This window comes from Perca flavescens, chromosome 9 (genome assembly GCF_004354835.1).
Source record: "Perca flavescens isolate YP-PL-M2 chromosome 9, PFLA_1.0, whole genome shotgun sequence".
Classification (NCBI taxonomy): Eukaryota; Metazoa; Chordata; class Actinopteri; order Perciformes; family Percidae; genus Perca; species Perca flavescens.
The window spans coordinates 8,785,038-8,804,031 of NC_041339.1; the positions used below are offsets into that span (position 1 = coordinate 8,785,038).

Below are 18,994 nucleotides of genomic sequence, written 5' to 3' on the forward strand. Positions count from 1 at the left end.
AGATGTGACATGCTGTGTGATTCCACAGAGTGGATGCTGCTGAGCCTCCTCCAGCAAAACTAATCTGTTTTCAAAAGGGTTTATTTGTATAGCAATGACAATAATGAAGGACATTTTGACAGCATTATAACTCATTCATGTTCACGCAAACTGAAGGTTTATCCTATATGAGACAGCTTTACTGTATAAACATCAGCATAGCATGTACATAACTTCACTCATGCTAAGGCATATACATTAAGAGATTAATTTATTATTTGTATATACCCAAATACTGGTCAATGTACCCTTTTGATTACATACATAATAATGCTCTCTTCTGAAAAGTTGCTCTTGTGGAGTTCACTTTCAAAGTGTCAAAGTGAAATATCGCCAAATTTACAGAGGCACATAAACTTGTTTTCTCACCTATTATTCTTATTTTTAAAGGTTATTCCAGTGATTCAGCATTGCACCTTACAGGACAGATTAGACAGATTAGAAAAGTATAGTCTATATTGAAGCAGCAGAGGCAGATATATTCAGACTTTTATCTCTAATATGAACTACAAAAACTGTGCGACCTCTAGCTTTCAAGGTACAGTGTGCGTCACATGTAGTAGTCCTTGGCAGCGGCCTAGCTTTCAAAACCGACCCGTGGCCCTTTGCTGCATGTCGGCCCCCCTCTCTATCCTCTTTCCTGTCTTCGAGCTATCCTGTCAATTAAAGGCCATAAAAGCCCAAAAAAATAATCTTAAATTAAAAATATGAACTAAAAAAACTACAGTAATCACCTAACCTATCCAAGTAATCTGCATATGGAAATAAAAACTTACAACTTAAATTACAGCCTTGCGATTGTATGCCTATGCCAACCAGTCAAGTCGCACTTTACATCCATGTCTGTCTAGACTCATAAAATATGTAGTTAAGACATTTTACTACAGAAATGTAGGTATTAAGTGTATTTTTTGGCAAAACATGGATGCTTCATTCACATCTTCTGCCCAGCAGCACAGAAGATCTAAACAATCACCATAGATTAAAGATTAATGTCACCAATTCAGTATCCAGCTAAATGTCTCCCCTTCTGTCCTATATTATGGCATTGAATAATGGTAAGAAAAGTGTTTTTGCACAACATTATGATGTAGCAGTGAAGCTTTGATCTTTTGGATATAAAATGTCATCACTTCATAATTTTATCCTTATCCTATTTGTGTAAAATGTCAAAATTAGCGTAGGCATTCTTGAGTTATGGCCAAAAATGCATTTTGTGGGCATCTAGGTGGCTCACCTGGTGTAGCACGCGCCCAGAGGTTCACTCCTCGACGCAGCGGCCACAGGTTCAACTCCGACCTGTGGCCCTTTGCTGCATGTTATTCCCCCTCTCTCTCCCCTTTCATGTCTTCAGCTGTGCTATGAAATAAAGGCCTAAAATGCCCAAAAATAATTTTGTGAGGTCACACTTAAAAATTGAATCAGTTCATCCTTGAGTCCAAGTGGATGTTAGTGCCAAATGTTGAGAGATTCCCCTCAAGGTGTTTCTTGAGATATCACATTCACGAGAATGGGACAGATGTGAGGTCACTGTGATCTTGACCTTTAACCTCCAAAATCTAATCAGTTTATCTTGGAGTCCATGTGGACGTTTGTGCCACATTTCAAGAAACTTCCATCCAGGAGGTCCTGAGAATATGCGTTCACAAGAATGGGACTGACGGACAACCCAAAAACATAATGCCTCCGGCCACAGCATTCTGTATAACAGACCGTTGCCATGGACGGAGTTTTGATCATCGTCTCTGGTGGACCATTTTTAAAATCAATAAAATTGTTTTTAAATCAACAAAAAAAAAGTATCAATATTTGTGCCCATATGGAGCCCATATAGCTGTTTTGCGGATCACAAAGGGAGAGAGAGAAGGTCGAGAAAACAGGGATCGCTAACAGTGCTAATGGCAACAGTGCAAACAGTGTATTAGTTAGCGCTAGTTAGTTAGAGCTCATCAGCGGTAAAGTTAAGCATCCCGAATGGCATCATCAGTAGATAACCTCTGTATGAGTAGCTGTGTAATAAGCCAGATAAAGTAGAGGGAGCCGGTCATTATTGCAAATTGAACCCCTTTCAGTCTGATCCCTCCATGTCCTGCATCAACCTGTTGGGATTCTAATTCGCAATAATGACTAGCTTGCTCCCTTACATACTCACCAGCATGCTATTCAAAAAGTATACAATGTCTTACACAATTGGAGGGGTTATAAATCCTTCTCTACAGCCCTTGACACTCCAACAATGCAAGCAAATGAAACTGTGCATTCACAACTCATTAGGTCTTTTGTATGTCTATAACCACCCCACTGCTCCAACCACACCACTCCGTGTCTCATTACCAAGCCAAAGTGACACTTTGGCTCCTGTGTTGAGCATCCAACATACACACCATCTGGCCGAGCATCACCTTGTTCAATTACTTTAGCATGCACACACACAAACACACAGTGCAATGTGAAAGTGCACAGAAAGAAAGACTAAAAAGACACTTCTGCATATGTATGAACACACACGTGCACATCTGCCAGTCCAGTAGCTGTCTACCTCTATAGCACTGGACAAACAAAGCATATGGTGAAGGCAGATCCTCATTACTATGGATTTATTTTTGCTAACCTGTAATAATGCCAGTTTTGCTACATATATGTCAGTTGTGACATTTTGCTGGCACCACACTGTACAATACTAAGTTCAGATGACTTCACCATGCCAACAAGTCCTGTGAAGAACTGGGTAGCAGTGGTAGTCTATATGTATCTATGGGTACATGGACCTGGGCATGAGGCCAACGTTACAGCATGCAGCCTGCTCTATTCCTCCATACACAATTTAACATCACAGCATAATTAAGGGAACTTGGCAGCCCCCTAACAGTTTATTACATAGTCCCCTGCACTAGACTAGGGCTTGTTGAAGGGGACTGCTGGATCCCATGTAGCACAAAATATATCACAGAATATCACACCAACATGTAAGGATGGCTTTCTGTTACCATAAATAAATTAACAGAATAACTATTGGATGTTAACCTGTTTTCTCAAGATCTCACTAGAAGTTCACCTGCCATACTAATTCAATGACAACAGTCACACGCAAAAACAGCTCACAGTGAAAATAGGTACAGAAGAGAATTATATATTAGACATATCAAGCGGATTGCAACACTGCACATCAGGGTTTGCTGCAGTGTGCTCAAGCCTTTAAGACTTTCTTGGAGTTAATCTTGAGGAAATATGCAAAACGCTAAATCATTAGCATGCACACTAGCCAGCTAAATAATTAACAGCTACAGAAGAGAATGTTCAATAAAATGTTCTCTTGCCTCCCAAAATAGCTCAATCAAAAGACACTGAATCTGTTTAGGGGTGGAAATCATAATGTGTGTGGCATTACTGTCAATTGAGGGGGATTCCGTTTTTAATGCATTTTGTCGACTTATTTGCTGCTACGTGGTCACTACTGTCAAATTAGCATCCTTCCAGTACTGTGAAATTTCTTTTGGTGGTAGTGCTTCATATGTGTGTGTATGTATGTATATATACTGTATAAGGAGTTCAAGTACCTTGGGGTTGTGTTCGCGAGTGAGGGGACAATGGAGCGGGAGATTGGTCCGAGAATCGGCGCAGCGGGTGCGGTATTGCATTCAATCTATTGCACCGTTGTGACGAAAAGAGAGCTTAGCCAGAAGGCAAAGCTCTCGATCTACCGGTCAGTTTTCGTTCCTACCCTCACCTATGGTCATGAAGGCTGGGTCATGACCGAAAGAACGAGATCCAGGGTACAAGCGGCTGAAATGGGTTTCCTCAGGAGGGTGGCTGGCGTCTCCCTTAGAGATAGGGTGAGAAGCTCAGTCATCCGTGAGGAGCTCGGAGTAGAGCCGCTGCTCCTTTGCGTCGAAAGGAGCCAGTTGAGGTGGTTCGGGCATCTGGTAAGGATGCCCCCTGGGCGCCTCCCTAGGGAGGTGTTCCAGGCACGTCCAGCTGGGAGGAGGCCTCGGGGAAGACCCAGGACTAGGTGGAGGGATTATATCTCCAACCTGGCCTGGGAACGCCTCGGGATCCCCCAGTCTGAGCTGGTTAATGTTGCTTGGGAAAGGGAAGTTTGGGGTCCCCTGCTGGAGCTGCTCCCCCCGCGACCCGACACCGGATAAGCGGACGAAGATGGATGGATGGATGGATGGACATACACACACACAATTTATGTTGTGTGAGAGTTTGTAAACGGATGTGTTGATATAGTTTTGCTGTTGTTAAACATGGACCCCTATTTCATCAATGATTCAAGTTTTTTGACTCTTTGTTCACTGTGGAGGTATGTGACAAAAACAAAAAAGTTTTCTTCATGAATTCAAGGCAACACTTGGTGAGTAATACATACAGTGTGTAAAAGGTCCATTTGAGGGTGAAGTATTCCTTGAAGCATTTTGGAGATCCAGGTGGAAAGTTTTATATAAATAGCCTACTTTTGGGTGTTATTATTAGAACAGCAAAAAAAACATTCTTTGTGCCATGCTCATTTTTACTCAACAATTTTTTTACTCATCTCTTATTTACTTTCTTAATTGTCTTCAACCCTGTCTCTTTTTCAATTGAAGGTGTACCTGGTATGCCACTACAGTGCATTGCTGACTATCTGGCTGACTGCAACAAACAGATACCTTACAACTATAATGATGTAAATAAGGATGTGGTACAAGAAAAACAATATTATAATTCATTTAATAACTCTCATTTCCTTTCTCCTGCTGTTGTACAGGCTAACATTACTGTTTTTCATATAGTTTACAGCTGCCTTTCCATCATCATTGAAACCAATAGCTTCATGCATTACATAGTTGTACGGCCGTTTTGGAAAGGGTCCCCATAAATAATGACTAAGAGTGAAAATGAAACTATGGGGAAAGCTGTTACTTTCCACCGCGCCGTGTCTGTTCACAATGTGCTGTGTCTGAAATATACATGAGGAAAAAATGTGTCCCCGCTATGGCTGCAGCGACAGAACACCAAACAATAGCAGGAGCGGAGAATAAACGATTGATTTTTTGGTGAGATGAATCTTAGAAATGGGGCAACGTTATGACATTTGTATAGCTGCCTCTTCGTGCAGTTGCTGTTGCTGTAATTTGGGGAACTATAATGGCTAGTATTTGCGGTGTGCCAAAGGTTCAAATGTCCTTCATTTAATATCCAGGAAAGAAAAAAATAAGCTGCTTATTTATTTATTGTAATGTAAGTTTAATGAATATGTATGAGCAGCTATCAATGCTGTCACCTTGAGCAGAGTTGCATGCTTGTGTGTGTGCATGCGTGCGTGTGTGCGGGTGAGCTTAGGTGGGTGGGTGGATACTGATGCATGTGTAACTATTTGGAAAAACTGTTTATACAACCAGCCAAGGTCATACTATCCTCTTTCTTTTGACACTTCCCTGACCAGGCAACAAGACTATTCAAACAGCCCTGGACAGATACCACATTTAATGAATGTTTTTAACCAGAGTGACTTGTTTAATTCAGACAATATTTCTATTACTTTGAAAGATATTTGACATTCTGTATGTTGTATAATTCATAGTTGATGTCAGGGCTGCACAATATATAGTTTTTTTATCGCATATCAATCATTTTTCTCATATCGTGCAGCCGTAGTGGATGTACTTTAACTTTATGCTGAGCACACTAAGCATTTTGTTTATATGTGTAGATGATCAATAAGTGCATTAAAGCTGGATATAGATGTCATGCCCATCATCTGTGGCATTTGACTTTTGATTTATGCCATTATGTAATTATGTTTAGTGATGGGATTATATTCATATCCAATGCCACCATTTCGTGAAATTTGTGAAACTACTGCAGTGCCTGTTCAAAACATGCCTGTTTGGAATGTGCCGATTGCTTGGCCTGTGGTATTGCTGCTTGTAGCTTTTTCCGTAACCATTGTACCCCGAAATATCTTACAGAAGGCCCCCAATGCAACTTAACCGTATACTACTGACTGGATACTTGCACTAAAAACATTGTACTACTACATTTACCAACATCTTCAACTAAAACATTTTTAGTCCAGTTTTAGTCAATGAAACGGCATTACATTGTCTACTTTTAGTAAAAATGTTTTCTTGCTAATTTTTGCCAGCTATTTTTTTATTTAGTCTTAGTTACCAGCTAACACTAGGGCTAGCTAGTTTGGTTGGCAGAATGTTGAACAAGACATTGTTAGGTGACCAGAATGTTCCAATCAACTTTAATGAAGTAAAAACACAGTGAGAGGGTCAAAGTTTAGGATGAAAACATGGACAACACCCAAAAACAAGTTCACAGCTATTCACACAGTGCCATGGTTAGTATAGCTAAGCCTCTGTCCTGATTGACAGGTCGGTGTGTATCCACGCCCTAAAGCATGCCCTGCTTGATCGTCAATTTAAAAATAAATCGGACCATAACTTACAAAATGAACATCATGCTGTATTGAAGAAGACTCAAAAGTAGCGATTGAGAAACTGGAGACGCTCCCTGCTGGTAATTAGATAGAATGTACGTTTAAGGCACTTCCGCATTGGCTTCGTTTTCAGACCCGGAAGAGTTGCCCATTATTTTTTCTATGGTCCAGAGGGATGGGTCAAAGTGGAGTTAACTTCATACAAATTAGCAGAGACACAATTAAGAAGCAACCAATAACAGATATGAATTTGTTTTTCTTCTTGCTGTAACATCTTGCTGTGTAAGGACAAAATGTAAAATATAACCCACTGAATAATAATTTTAAAAAGTTAAACATATTGAAGTCAGTACCAATATTTGCAGCATACATATATACATCAATAAACAGTAACAGCAGCATCAAAAGGTTTCCATTCTCTTCTACTCAGGGCTGGACTGGGACAAAAAATTGGCCCTGGCATTTTTGGCCCAGGCGGCCCACACCCACCGTGATTGGTCAGACACATTCTCTGCAGACAGTCCTCTTAAAATATGCGTGCATTCTATGATATGGGTTGCCTAGTGTTCAGCGTTCATGTGATCGTTTTGGATCCTTCAAGAGGGGTCTCAAGACTTATCTGTTGATCTTACACTTAAATAATTAATTAGTTCTTAGTGTTATGATTTGTATATTTATGGTATTTTTATTATTGATATTTGATACTGTATTGCCATTATTGTTATTACTATTTTGCTTAATATTGGCTTAGCAACTTTAAAAACTGTTTACTGTTAATTTTAACTATTGTAAGATCCATATTTTGTGTCTTCTAAATACAATAACCATAACCATAACCATAACCCTTCCCAAAAGCTACAATAAATCTGAGAGTAGTATATGCCCTGGAAAAGAGCACCAATACAAGAGAAGCTAAATAAGCCATTCATGGAACACTGATGCTTGTATCAACACTGATTTTATAGATCACACAGACTTTTCAGCTACCCAACAGGCCAACCGCTAGCATTTTCAAAGTAAGCTTAAACGGATAGGTTACCTTGACAGCCACTAACTTTAATGTTATAGCCAAACTGCACACGCACGCACGCACGCATGCACGCACACAAAACCATTTGCCTACTCCTTACCACATCGTCATCTACTCTCTCTTCCATCTTTTCCTCACTCGCTCCCATGCCCCTGTCATGGTCACTCTCCTCCTCCTTGGCTTCTTCCCTGTCATGATCATGTTGTTTCTGCTTCTCTGTATAGCCAGCCACCTCTCCTCCTTCCTCTACTTCAGGTAATGCTGATGTTGAAGCAGCTACTACAGCCCCAAACATGTCAGAAATGTTGGCACATTTTGAGGAATCCGCCTGTAGATTCTTAATCTTTTTCTCCCGTAATTTCTCTGCACCTCCCTTGTGGTCATTTGTCAATTTTAACGTGAATGCTTAAACTTCCAGCATAACTATTACAGCTCGTGTCTCAGGCCGGGAGGCGTGGCCATGTGGGATTCGTAAATTTGCGGCCCGGAGTGGGGAAGGGGGTTCCTGGATTTGATTGGGTCAGGCCAGTGCCAATAAAGAAAATTAACCAATGGGCCGCTGTGAGTTATTTATGGGCCAGCCCGGCCCAAAAATTAAAAAAGGCCTATTTATATTGACGATTTGGCCCAAAAGTGCGTCGGCCCAAAAGTGCGTCGGCCCACCGGGAAAAGGCCCGGTATGCCAGATGGCTAGTCCAGCCCTGCTTCTACTCTTTTATTTTCTACAACAGTGGTGGAGATTTGAATCTTTAAGACGGAAACTCAAAGTATTCAGCCTCAAGGGCATTCTACCAATTGGCATCCAGGTCTCTGAGGCTATAAGAAAACAGACTAGCCACCGGTCTTGATTACACCATAAAGAAGAAGCATTTAAGCTACCCCAGAATTTGGGTCTCATCTTTGTCGGGCACAACCTGAAGTTGCCCCGGAAAAGACACCCTCTCGTTGGTGCTGTGGTACCTAACAAACACACCACAGTCTTATTATCTCAAATCTAATGGCCAACCACTGACAGTAACGTTTAAATTAACATACTTAAATTATACAGTGCATAATATGTTAAACACTTTTTATAGAATACATAGCATACAAAAATTAGGGCTATCAAAATGCCACAAATTTTTTTGCCGCGCGATTAACATGCGCGTTCTGCGATTTCAGCCTCTAGCAATGCAACACTAACCAAGGTTTAAAGTGAGCCGGAACTATCCGTAACAGCGTTCTGGCACCTTCGATTAACAATTCAATTAATCTAGTTGGCAGTTTCTTATATCAGTTCCCCGTTCATCTACAATAACGCCAAATATCCATTCCAGTGTGTCTCCTATTCACTCTCAGCAGCGCACTGCCGTGAGTCCATGCACAAGGCGAGTGTCTGTAGTCAGTTCAATTTATGTCTGTAATAATAGGAGGACAGTCGCATAATATCTGTTAAAGTATATTGAACAGGTGAAGATCACATTGTCGGCAGTCTACCGGTTACAAACGGGCTCGGTAAAGTGCTGCAGATCCGGTGTTTTTAGCTAGACAGAGAATATTCAATTTCCATTTGGCTTTGGCTTTGAATTTAATATTTGGCTTTTGAATTTCAATTTATCATTGGCTTTTAATTTTCATTTGATATTTGGCTTTTGAATTTCAATTTAACATTGGATTTAATTTTCATTTAATATTTGGCTTTTGAATTTCAATTTAACATTGGATTTTAATATTTGGCTTTTGAATTTCAATTTAACATTGGATTTTAATTTTCATTTAATATTTGGCTTTTGAATTTCAATTTAATATTGGATTTTAATTTTCATTTAATATTTGGCTTTTGAATTTCCATTTAACATTGCCTTTTCATTTGGACTTGACACATGTCAATGTAAATGAGGAGGCGTGGCCCAAAGGCTGGTGGGAAGGTCTGAAACAAAAGGGGTGCAGAGGCCCCTTATGAGCAGCAGGGGGAGCTTACTGCTGAGGAGCACACTGTTAAGCATCTGTCTGCAGCTTCACTACTAGGCTGGGTCTTGTTTCACATGATAGAAAATGATGATGTAAGCTACACACAAACGACATTTCATGCAACAACCGTGAAGTTGTCATGTAGTTACTATAATTGGGCCAGTGTTAGTGAGGACTAGATTAGGACTGGATTTAAAGCTGATTCTGGTTCCCAACTTTGCCCCAGGTGTGTCTGTTTAAAACTCGACTCAGACAACTTCTCTCTTTTGATTTTATATTTAATTAAGCAACAGTAGAAATATGGGTGTGGGTAGCTCTGCTTACGTGTGTTTGTGTGTGGTCAGATTTCGAGGACGCACACACACACACACACACACACACACACACACACACACACATCTCAACCGGATCGTCATCGTCCGAACTGCGACCTCTCCTTTTTCTTTCTCTCACTTTTTTCTCCGGGTGGTCCGCGCTATTCTCCAACATGTAGCCTACTCACAACAATCACTCCTGATTGACGGCCTTTTGTACAGCCAGTGTAGGCTACTTTTTCAGACTTCCAGCTAACAGCGGTGTCTGTGAACATCACTGGCCGGCCAGCAGGGAGGCGATCCCGGCCGCCACCAGCTGGCTGTCCCGTCAGACTGAAGCTTATGACAACATCGGAGAAAATGTGCAGTTGGCCATCAACGTTTGTAAAACTGCCCATATTCAAACTCTACACAGTTAATTTATCGCATAAAAAAATCTCAATAGTGAATTTAGTGGTGGAATAGCAGATGAAAATTGTAAAAAGTTTCCAGTTGTTTGCTGCTGCTAATACGGCAAACTCCCGATCTAGATAGCCCATAGAATTGATTGCTTTTTTATAATAGCGCGGACACGCACCTCACACCGCACGCACCACCCGGAGAAAAAAGTGAGAGAAAGAAAAAGGAGAGGTCGCAGTTCGGACGATGACTATCCGGTTGAGATTGTGTGTGTGTGCGTCCTCGAAATCTGACCACACACAAACACACGTAAGCAGAGCTACCCACACCCATATTTCTACTGTTGCTTAATTAAATATAACATCAAAAGAGAGAAGTTGTCTGAGTCGTGTTTTAAACAGACACACCTGGGGCGAAGTTGGGAACCAGAATCAGCTTTAAATCCAGTCCTAATCTAGTCCTCACTAACACGGGCCCAATTATAGTAACTACATGAAAACTTCACGGTTGTTGCATGAAATGTCGTTTGTGTTTAGCTTACATCATCATTTTCTATCATGTGAAAAAAGACCCAGCCTAGTGGTGAATCTGCAGACAGATGCTTAACAGTGTGCTCCTCAGCAGTAAGCTCCCCCTGCTGCTCATAAGGGGCCTCAGCACCCCTTTCGTTTCAGACCCTCCCACCAGCCTTTGGGCCACGCCTCCTCATTTACATTGACATGTGTCAAGTCCAAATGAAAAGGCAATGTTAAATGGAAATTCAAAAGCCAAATATTAAATGAAAATTAAAATCCAATGTTAAATTGAAATTCAAAAGCCAAATATTAAATGAAAATTAAAAGCCAATGATAAATTGAAATTCAAAAGCCAAATATTAAATTCAAAAGCCAAAGCCAAATGGAAAATTTAAAAAATAATAATAATATTTTTAATTTGATCTCGCTTTGTTTTCCCTTTGGACTTTCAATTTCTCTTTGGACTTTCAATTTGAATTATGAATAAATATTTCCTCCATACACAGTTTGTTGTGCCATTATTCAGTACCTCTCTAAATTCAACTCTTGGAAGCCCATACAACACGTGAAGTTTTATTTAGACAGTACATGATTAAAACCCATTATGGGATATCTATTGGGGCATTTTTTGTGGGAGGTTTATGTTTAAGTATGGATAATGTGTATATTTATGTTTGGTTGATATTTATATATGGTGCTGTTAGATGTTGGCCAGAATGTTTATTGTTAATTAATGTGTCTGAATAATCCTATGAGAGATGGGTCATGTAAATGACCAGACACAAAAATATATAAATCATTCATTCATTGAACCCTTTTTACGGACAATTAGTGCAGTATAAATAGCTGTTGAGTTGTGCCTAAATTTCAAAACACACACCAGCTTCGTGGCACTTACCTGCACGGCAGCTGGATTCTCAGATATCACACGAACCTGCGAGAATCATCTATAATCACTAAAATCCATCTTGTCAGGCTTTATGTAATGCATTTGTGTCCGAACAGCAGAGGACAGAACCAATTAGCATCCGGTGAGGAGCTACTGATTGTTTGTTGAAAACAACAATGGCGGATGTAATAGATGGGAGATTTGTTTTAAAGTGCCTGCCATTTTCTCTGAAAAGTTTCCAATGACGGTTTCTCAGATGGTTCTGTTTGACAAACAATTTGGTGCGTCTGCTTAAAGTGGCACACCATCATTTGACAAACATAAGTAGGCTGTAGAAAATGAAGCATTATTAAAAAGCATATGGATTCAGGATTCTGATGTGTGTTATGTCTCTCCAACTACAGTACAGTTCACCGGGAAATGTCTTAACACTAGAACTGCCAGAGCCCACACCATTGGGCGTTGTGATTAAAAAAATTTAAATGATGAGGTCTACAGGATTTATTTTTTCATATGTGTACATTTCTAAAAAGGAAAGCGAAACTAATCACACTTTCTGTCTGACTATAACCAATAGTCCCGTGTGTGCGCTATACGCTATAATAATGTCAGGAATGTTATCTATGTGACTAATTTCAACAAAACATGTTTCTAAATTATTTTCTGTATAGGTTGGTGTTGATGTGCGCGATCAGATGGCAAGTTGTGTGTTGACTGTTGTACTGTACTGGGAGAGATGGAGACACAAATGCTGAGGGGGACCTCTTGTCGTTCTTTCGTTATACAAAATGAGATATTAACCATTTATTTTACTTTAGCGAAAATGCAGAAATTCATGCCTTGTATGTTTTACACTGCAGGTTATGCACTGCTTACAACTCAGAACAGCATCAAATAGAACAACCCGGTCTCATGCCAGGTCGTGAAATAGTCACGTTATTTAGATTTATTGATTTGTTTTCAGGTCACGATTTTGACGTTTATTTCGTGTACATATCACAAATTTTTAACGTGTACAGGTCACGATTTTCAAACCTGCTCTGGGGGACGCAACAACGGGGAGGCAATCCCCGGTCTCCAGGGTCAAAGTCCTGTGTTTTTTGACCCATCCACCACCCCGACCAACCTCCCTGCGCGGACTTTCGCCTTATCAATACTACTCGTTCTGTGATCATGAAATATGCTTTCCATTGAAATACATTGCTTTAAAATTCGTAATCACCACACGAAAAAAACTACATTATCGTGTCTTGTCCACGACTCAATAGATTCAGTAACGTGACCATATCACGCCCTGCCATTAGACCGGGCTGGATAGAACCTAGATGTTGTTAATTTTTTTTTGCAAGTAAAAAAGATAACCTCTAAGACTTTGTGTGTACTGAACATACAACGCAAATGACTGTCACTGATGCACAACAAATGGCCGCTACCGTCACACTTGTTGTTAATTAAATACTGACCCCTTATATATATAACCCTTATCCTAGCTAGGTGTAGTTACCCTGAACCATAAGACAGTTTTTTTCATTTGAGCCAAATCTCATGGTTTCCATTGTTCTTTTTTCTTCTTTTTCTTTTAGGGTGCGGGGGTTACTACATGAGGGTAAAATTTAGATCTAAGGCTACGTTCAGACTGCAGGCAAATGCAATTTTTTTCTCAAATCAGATATTTAAGACAGACTGTCCACACTGTTATTCCCTCAAGTGATGAGATCGGATTTGTGTCCAGATATCACCAACCTTTCTCCATGGGTTGCTGTGGTAACAACGTAGGCGTCAGTGTAGCTACGCTGGTGATGCGGCTTTCCAACAAGGAAGCTTGAGAAATGGAGGGCCATCATTTTGCCCTAAAATTGCGCTGTCAAGTCATAGTGAGAGGGGCTGTTTTCCTCGTTGTTGTCCTCCATAGTGCTCTGCTATTAGCAGCATCTGTTCAGCACTTCCGTCACTCTGGACTTGATGTCGTTGTTGTATGTCGTGTTGTGAGTAATGTTAAGCTATTTTGTCGAGGCACCACTTTAGTAAAATGCTAGATATAAATTTAAGTTGGGCTTTTATTGTGAAAGGTAAAACCCGGAAAGAGTGAAGCTGCGCCGTTAACAATGTGGAAGTAAATAAAGGCCATCGTTGTAAAATGTTATATAATGTAAAAACATACAAAAGTCTCACCATGCTTGGCTCTAAAAGTGAGACGTTTCTGGATTGTATTTAATAAATGTTTAAGGATCATCATTATTCTGTCTTGTATTAATTTATCAAAAAAAAGTCTCTTACAGCTAGAACACACCATGCCTGATTGTGTGACAGGATGAGTGGGGAAAACTGTGGTAATTGTAGCCTATATGTGGCTCTGTGTGTGTGTCTCTCTCTGTCTGTCCGTCCATCCGTCGGTCTCTCTCTCCGTGTGCCTGATCGCGAGTCAAGACAGCCAAAATCACCATAAACCTGGCTGTTTTATTTTGAAATGTGTTTATTTTGGTAAAACGTCTGGCTGCATTGTGGACTTCCTGTTTGTGATTATCTGCCTGGCTTGACACAAACACTCGCGTATCGCACAAGAAATAGAGGAGATGCCAAAATGATCGCTGTAGCGTGCGGGCCTACACGGAAGCTACATGCCCAGTGTAGCCGGACAGATTTGATAACATGGGCGCCGAAATAAAAATAGCTGCCCTATGCTGCTATACGTGACCCTTACACGTGCAGTGTGTTCCAGCTGTTAGATGTGTGAACACCCAGTCGGTCTATAGAACAGACTTGTTCACGACCAACACATCACTAACTTTCATGTTATAATTATTACCAACACAGAGTTAGATACTCCTTATAAAAAAGAGTTGTTAGGCAATTTGCATTTTAACAGTCTCAAATCGGCAGTCTTAGAATAAATTTGCAACACAGTTAAACATCAATTAGTATAACAAGCATATGCTGAATAAGATGCAGTTGAATCCATTGGGAAAAGAAATAGTAAATACACCTTGAGTCAAACTTTTTTGGTCAAACTACTTATTTCCAGGTCAATAATCAACTTTTAAGCTAAACTATCATTAGAGTATGTTTCCACTCTCACAAAGTAAAGAGTGAAATGGAAAGAAAACACAAAGTTGGTTAACCCAACGAGATGTTTCCATTCACAGTTTGGTGACAAAATGAAATATTAACCTGAAATTATTTTATCGGATTTTTCAATAAGTTAATTATCTTCTATAATACTTAAAGTAGCAGGCTGTAATTATCTGTCACTATTACTCAAAGAATATGTTCATTGGTATTTAGTATTAGCTGAGTTTGTCTCAGTTGGGTGGGATGCACCATTGTCACTTCATGGCCAAGTCAAAGTGTAGACAACAAAATGAGAGGCCCAGATTGTATGAATTCATTCTTTCACACTCTGTATCTATCTATCTTTCTGTTTCTAAGTTTGGTTCAGAATCAAAGCAAGGTCCAATGGGGCCAGGCTGAAAATGACGAGTCCACCACCTTCACCACAGCTAGCACAGACAGTCAGCCAAGCTTTGACACAAAACCCTGTCAGAAAGGACAGAACTTAAAATTATCCTGACACATACACAGATAGCCAAATCCATGGATACATCTAGATAGACAGACACACACACACACACACACATCACAACGCACTAACATAAGAAGAAACCCCACCAGCACGAAGAAGTTAAGTTGTGAGTGAAGGTGACAGAGCCCCTCAAGAGACCCAAACACAAGATGGGCCATGCCTATTCCTGCCTTATATTTCCTCCACTCTGTTTGTGTATCTTTGTATGCATGTGTGTGTGCCCCCTCCCACAGGATCCTCCTTCAACGACTACAAAACTGGGACAAAGCCCGAGGAATAAAAGAGAAAAAAGACAGGAACCAGAGAAAAGGACAGAGAGGGAAAGTGAGATGTGGGAGGGTGAATAGGTCAGGACGGATAGAAAGACAGAGACAGACGCAAGGGAAAAAGCCAACTGGTGCAGAGGTAAATCAGATGGAAAGCAAGAGACACAGGGGGAAAAAAAAGAGATGAGGGCGAAGGGGAGTCGTGAAGGAAAACAGTAAAAAAATTCACCTTTTGTGAAGTTGCCTGCATTTTGACGAAATTCACATCAACAGTGGAGCTTCTATTCTAAACCCCTCAGGAGTGAAGATGGCACACAGAAATTTCAGAATAATGCAACATGTTGAAATATTTCCGGAACTATTTGAGATATTAAACAGCTTTGTACATGCGCTGGGAAATGGCCTAGTTTGCAGTTAAATGTCCTAGTTTGGGTTTTAAAAGCCCAGTGCTTAAGTCAACATAAAGTAAACATAAAGGGAGTTCCAACCCACCACGGAAACAGCTTAAAGAGAGTATTTTTTCCTCCTTTGTTTTACAAGGTCTGACAGCGTTAAAGGGTGAGCAGTTGATTCCATAAAGCGCACAAGCAGTTTGTTGTAGGACCCCAGTATTCAGCAAACAGCTGGCATAGACAGTAAAAGCGACTACAACTACTACACAGCAAATGACAGGGTGTCGTTATTCCACACAGAGTGGAGGCTTTTACATGTCAACCTAGGACCAGTTCTAATTTAAACTCAGTCCAATCGGATTGTTTTACCTTTCACAAAACTTGGGTCTGTGTGACTAATACTTGAGCAGATCAAAATGGATCAGAGTGTATTGAGAATTACCTCTGGTCAGGTGGTACATCACAATCAATGCGGACATTTTTTTTAGGTAATCAATAGCCTATGTTAATCATTTATGACTTCTAATGCTTTCTAACTAAATTGGGTTCACAAACTGATCTGTGTCAAGTTGTATTTAAACATTTAAATCAATTTTAATGCTAGTTAATGGACAGCTATCTTAGGGAGTAGGAAACTTTATCACATTTATTTTATTTGTCCTCATTCACTGCGCCTGGCCAAGAGCCCAGCCATAACCCACAGTAAAAGTACAACTTGTCAGACACAACAAAATATTGTTATTTCCAAAGCAACTTTCTTTGTCTCTCTATATCACAGTCATGGTTACCCTCTACAGTCAAAAACGTGCATGGTTTGAAATAAAACAGATTTACCTGCATTTCTTTTATTTGAATATTTGTTTGCAAAAGTTAAAATGAAACAATGCCTTCTGGGAATTTCAAGACAGAATTGAGTAGCGTCTTTATACTGTCTATGGTCAGCGTGGTTGTTGGAAGTTGAAAACTGGAAGCTATACTGTTGACAAAAAAATGAATCGAGGCATTAAGCGACACAAGGGGGCAGAGAAAAATTGAGAGAAATATACGAGAGCACTGTTGGCTGACGTTGAAAATGCTGCAAACTGACTGATTTGCTTTTAAAATCAAGTGCAGCTTCAGTTAACATTAGCATTAGCCAGTTAGGGTTAGGTTTCCGGGACAAAAACTTTGCACCCCTGCCCGCTCCAGCCTCCACCTCCTCCCTAGCTTATACAGTTGCAGTCAATGTGGGGCTCACTTACGAATTACAGTGCATTACTTTTTGTAGCTATATGTACTAAATAAGAAAAGCATGACAGCAATGATCCCCTTTTGAGTTGAGTTTGATTTATATGTGTAAATATGGTTTAATGCAGTTTGTACTGCGTTAAGCCCAGTATATATATATTGTGTGTGTGTGTGTGTGTGTGTGTGTGTGTGTGTGTGTGTGTGTTTATTTCTCTCTTTTTGAGCTGATTGGCTGTTCAAACAGGTAATGTCCCTTACATTAAAAAACCAGCCACTGGCGACTTCACAAGCTGAGGCGCCACCATCAGCTGGCCTGTGTCGGGCTGAGACAGTTCTGCAACATTCTAAAATGGTTTTGTTTCATTGCTTTATTTAAAACTGACTATGCAAGATGTAAGATACTATAAAGATGACTAGCAAAATGGCGCCAGTGTGTGTGGCCTGCCGTCTGTCACTGCCTGTGCTGTGTGTGTTTGTGCTGTTTGTTTCACTCCTTGCTCTGGATGTCGACCCTCTACTGGTGTATGATCGCCAAACACTGCTGGATCTTCGATTTTCTGCCGAAGAAGTAGTAAAATTGGATGATGGTGGACGTAAAACTTCCGGCTCACCTTTGCCGTGCCCTGGCCCCACCTTCTCGGTGTGAGCGCCCCCGTCGCCGGGGAAAACGCAGCGGCCAGCTGGTGAGGTTTAAGGCCCGTCTCGCGCAGGATCTTGCAGTCCTGCGTTGTTCTACGCCTTTTTGGACTGAGATTGGAGCTGTGCCTGGCCTCATTGTTCCTCGACACTCGCTGGACCCTGTCGACGCCTGGCTGATACCTTTCGTCGGCCCGGAAGAGGTGTTCCATTCCTTGGTCTCCTCGTCCCCGCTGGCGCAGGGTAAATCACTGGATTTCCTCTGTGTGACTGAGACATGGCTGAGTGTTGGTGAGTCCAGTGCTTTCGCTGAACTTTTACCCAATGATTGCTGCTACTTTAACTCCCCGCGGACGTTGGGCCGAGGAGGAGGAATAGCGACTGTCTATAAGAGAAATTATAAATGTAAGCAGCTATTGCTGTCATCCTCTTTCACCAGCTTTGAACCGAGCTCATTTGAGCTTGGTCGCTCTCACACAGTGTTGCGTGCTGTGGTCTATCGGCCCCCCAAGTACAATAAGGACTTTTTAAATGACTTTTCTGATTTCCTGGCTGAAATCATGCCTAAATATGACCGTGTTCTTATTGTTGGAGATTTCAATGTTCATGTGTGTTGTCCTGATAAGCCAATGGCAAAGGATTTTTTTAACCTTATTGATTCTTTTAATCTTGTGCAATCTGTGTCTGGACCCACACAAGAACACGGAAACACACTTGATCTTGTCTTATCATATGGTCTGCCCGTTTTTAATCTAGAGATATGTGACGCAGTGTTTTCTGACCATATGCCTGTATTATTTGAGGCTGCTATTGCCTGTAATACAGTTAAACCTTGCGCTGCTACTCAGCGCTGTCGCAGTATTAACCCTTCCACTGCTGTTCAATTCTTGGTTGCTTTCAGTCAGAATTCCATCATTCCTGAGTCTGTGAGCAATACAGAGGAGCTTAGCTCATGGTTTCACTCCACCTGCCAAACTGTTTTAGACACTGTGGCTCCATTAAAATCCAGGCAGCTTAAAACTAAATCTGAGCCCTGGCTAAATGACACGACTCATGCTGTCAGACGTGAGTGCCGTAGAGCTGAGCGCAAGTGGAAGAAGGATAAACTGCAGGTGTCTTTCCAAATGTTAAGGGACTGCTGGCGACATTATCAGAAAACTGTGAAAGATGCTAAAAGAAAACGTTTCTCAGATATTATCCTGTCAAACTGTCACAAGCCTCGTGTTTTGTTTAACACTATTGACTCACTTCTAAATGCCCCGCAGATTGCCGGTATGGAGGCGTCCACTGCTGTGTGTGAAAACTTCCTTCACTTTTCTATTGA

General features: G+C 40.8%; 1 protein-coding gene across 5 annotated transcripts in view; it reads right to left on the bottom strand.

Moving 5' to 3' along the window:
* Positions 1 to 18,994, bottom strand: part of nlgn1 (neuroligin 1) — a 341,839-nt gene that overhangs the window by 312,865 nt on the left and 9,980 nt on the right. Inside the window, exon 2 of one of the 5 annotated variants that reach the window (XM_028588144.1) lies at positions 14,565 to 14,577. The exons of the other annotated variants lie outside the window; for them this stretch is intronic. Within the exon in view, the coding sequence (XP_028443945.1) occupies positions 14,565 to 14,577 (13 nt within the window). The remainder of the gene's footprint in view (positions 1 to 14,564; positions 14,578 to 18,994) is intronic. 5 annotated transcript variants of the gene reach the window in all.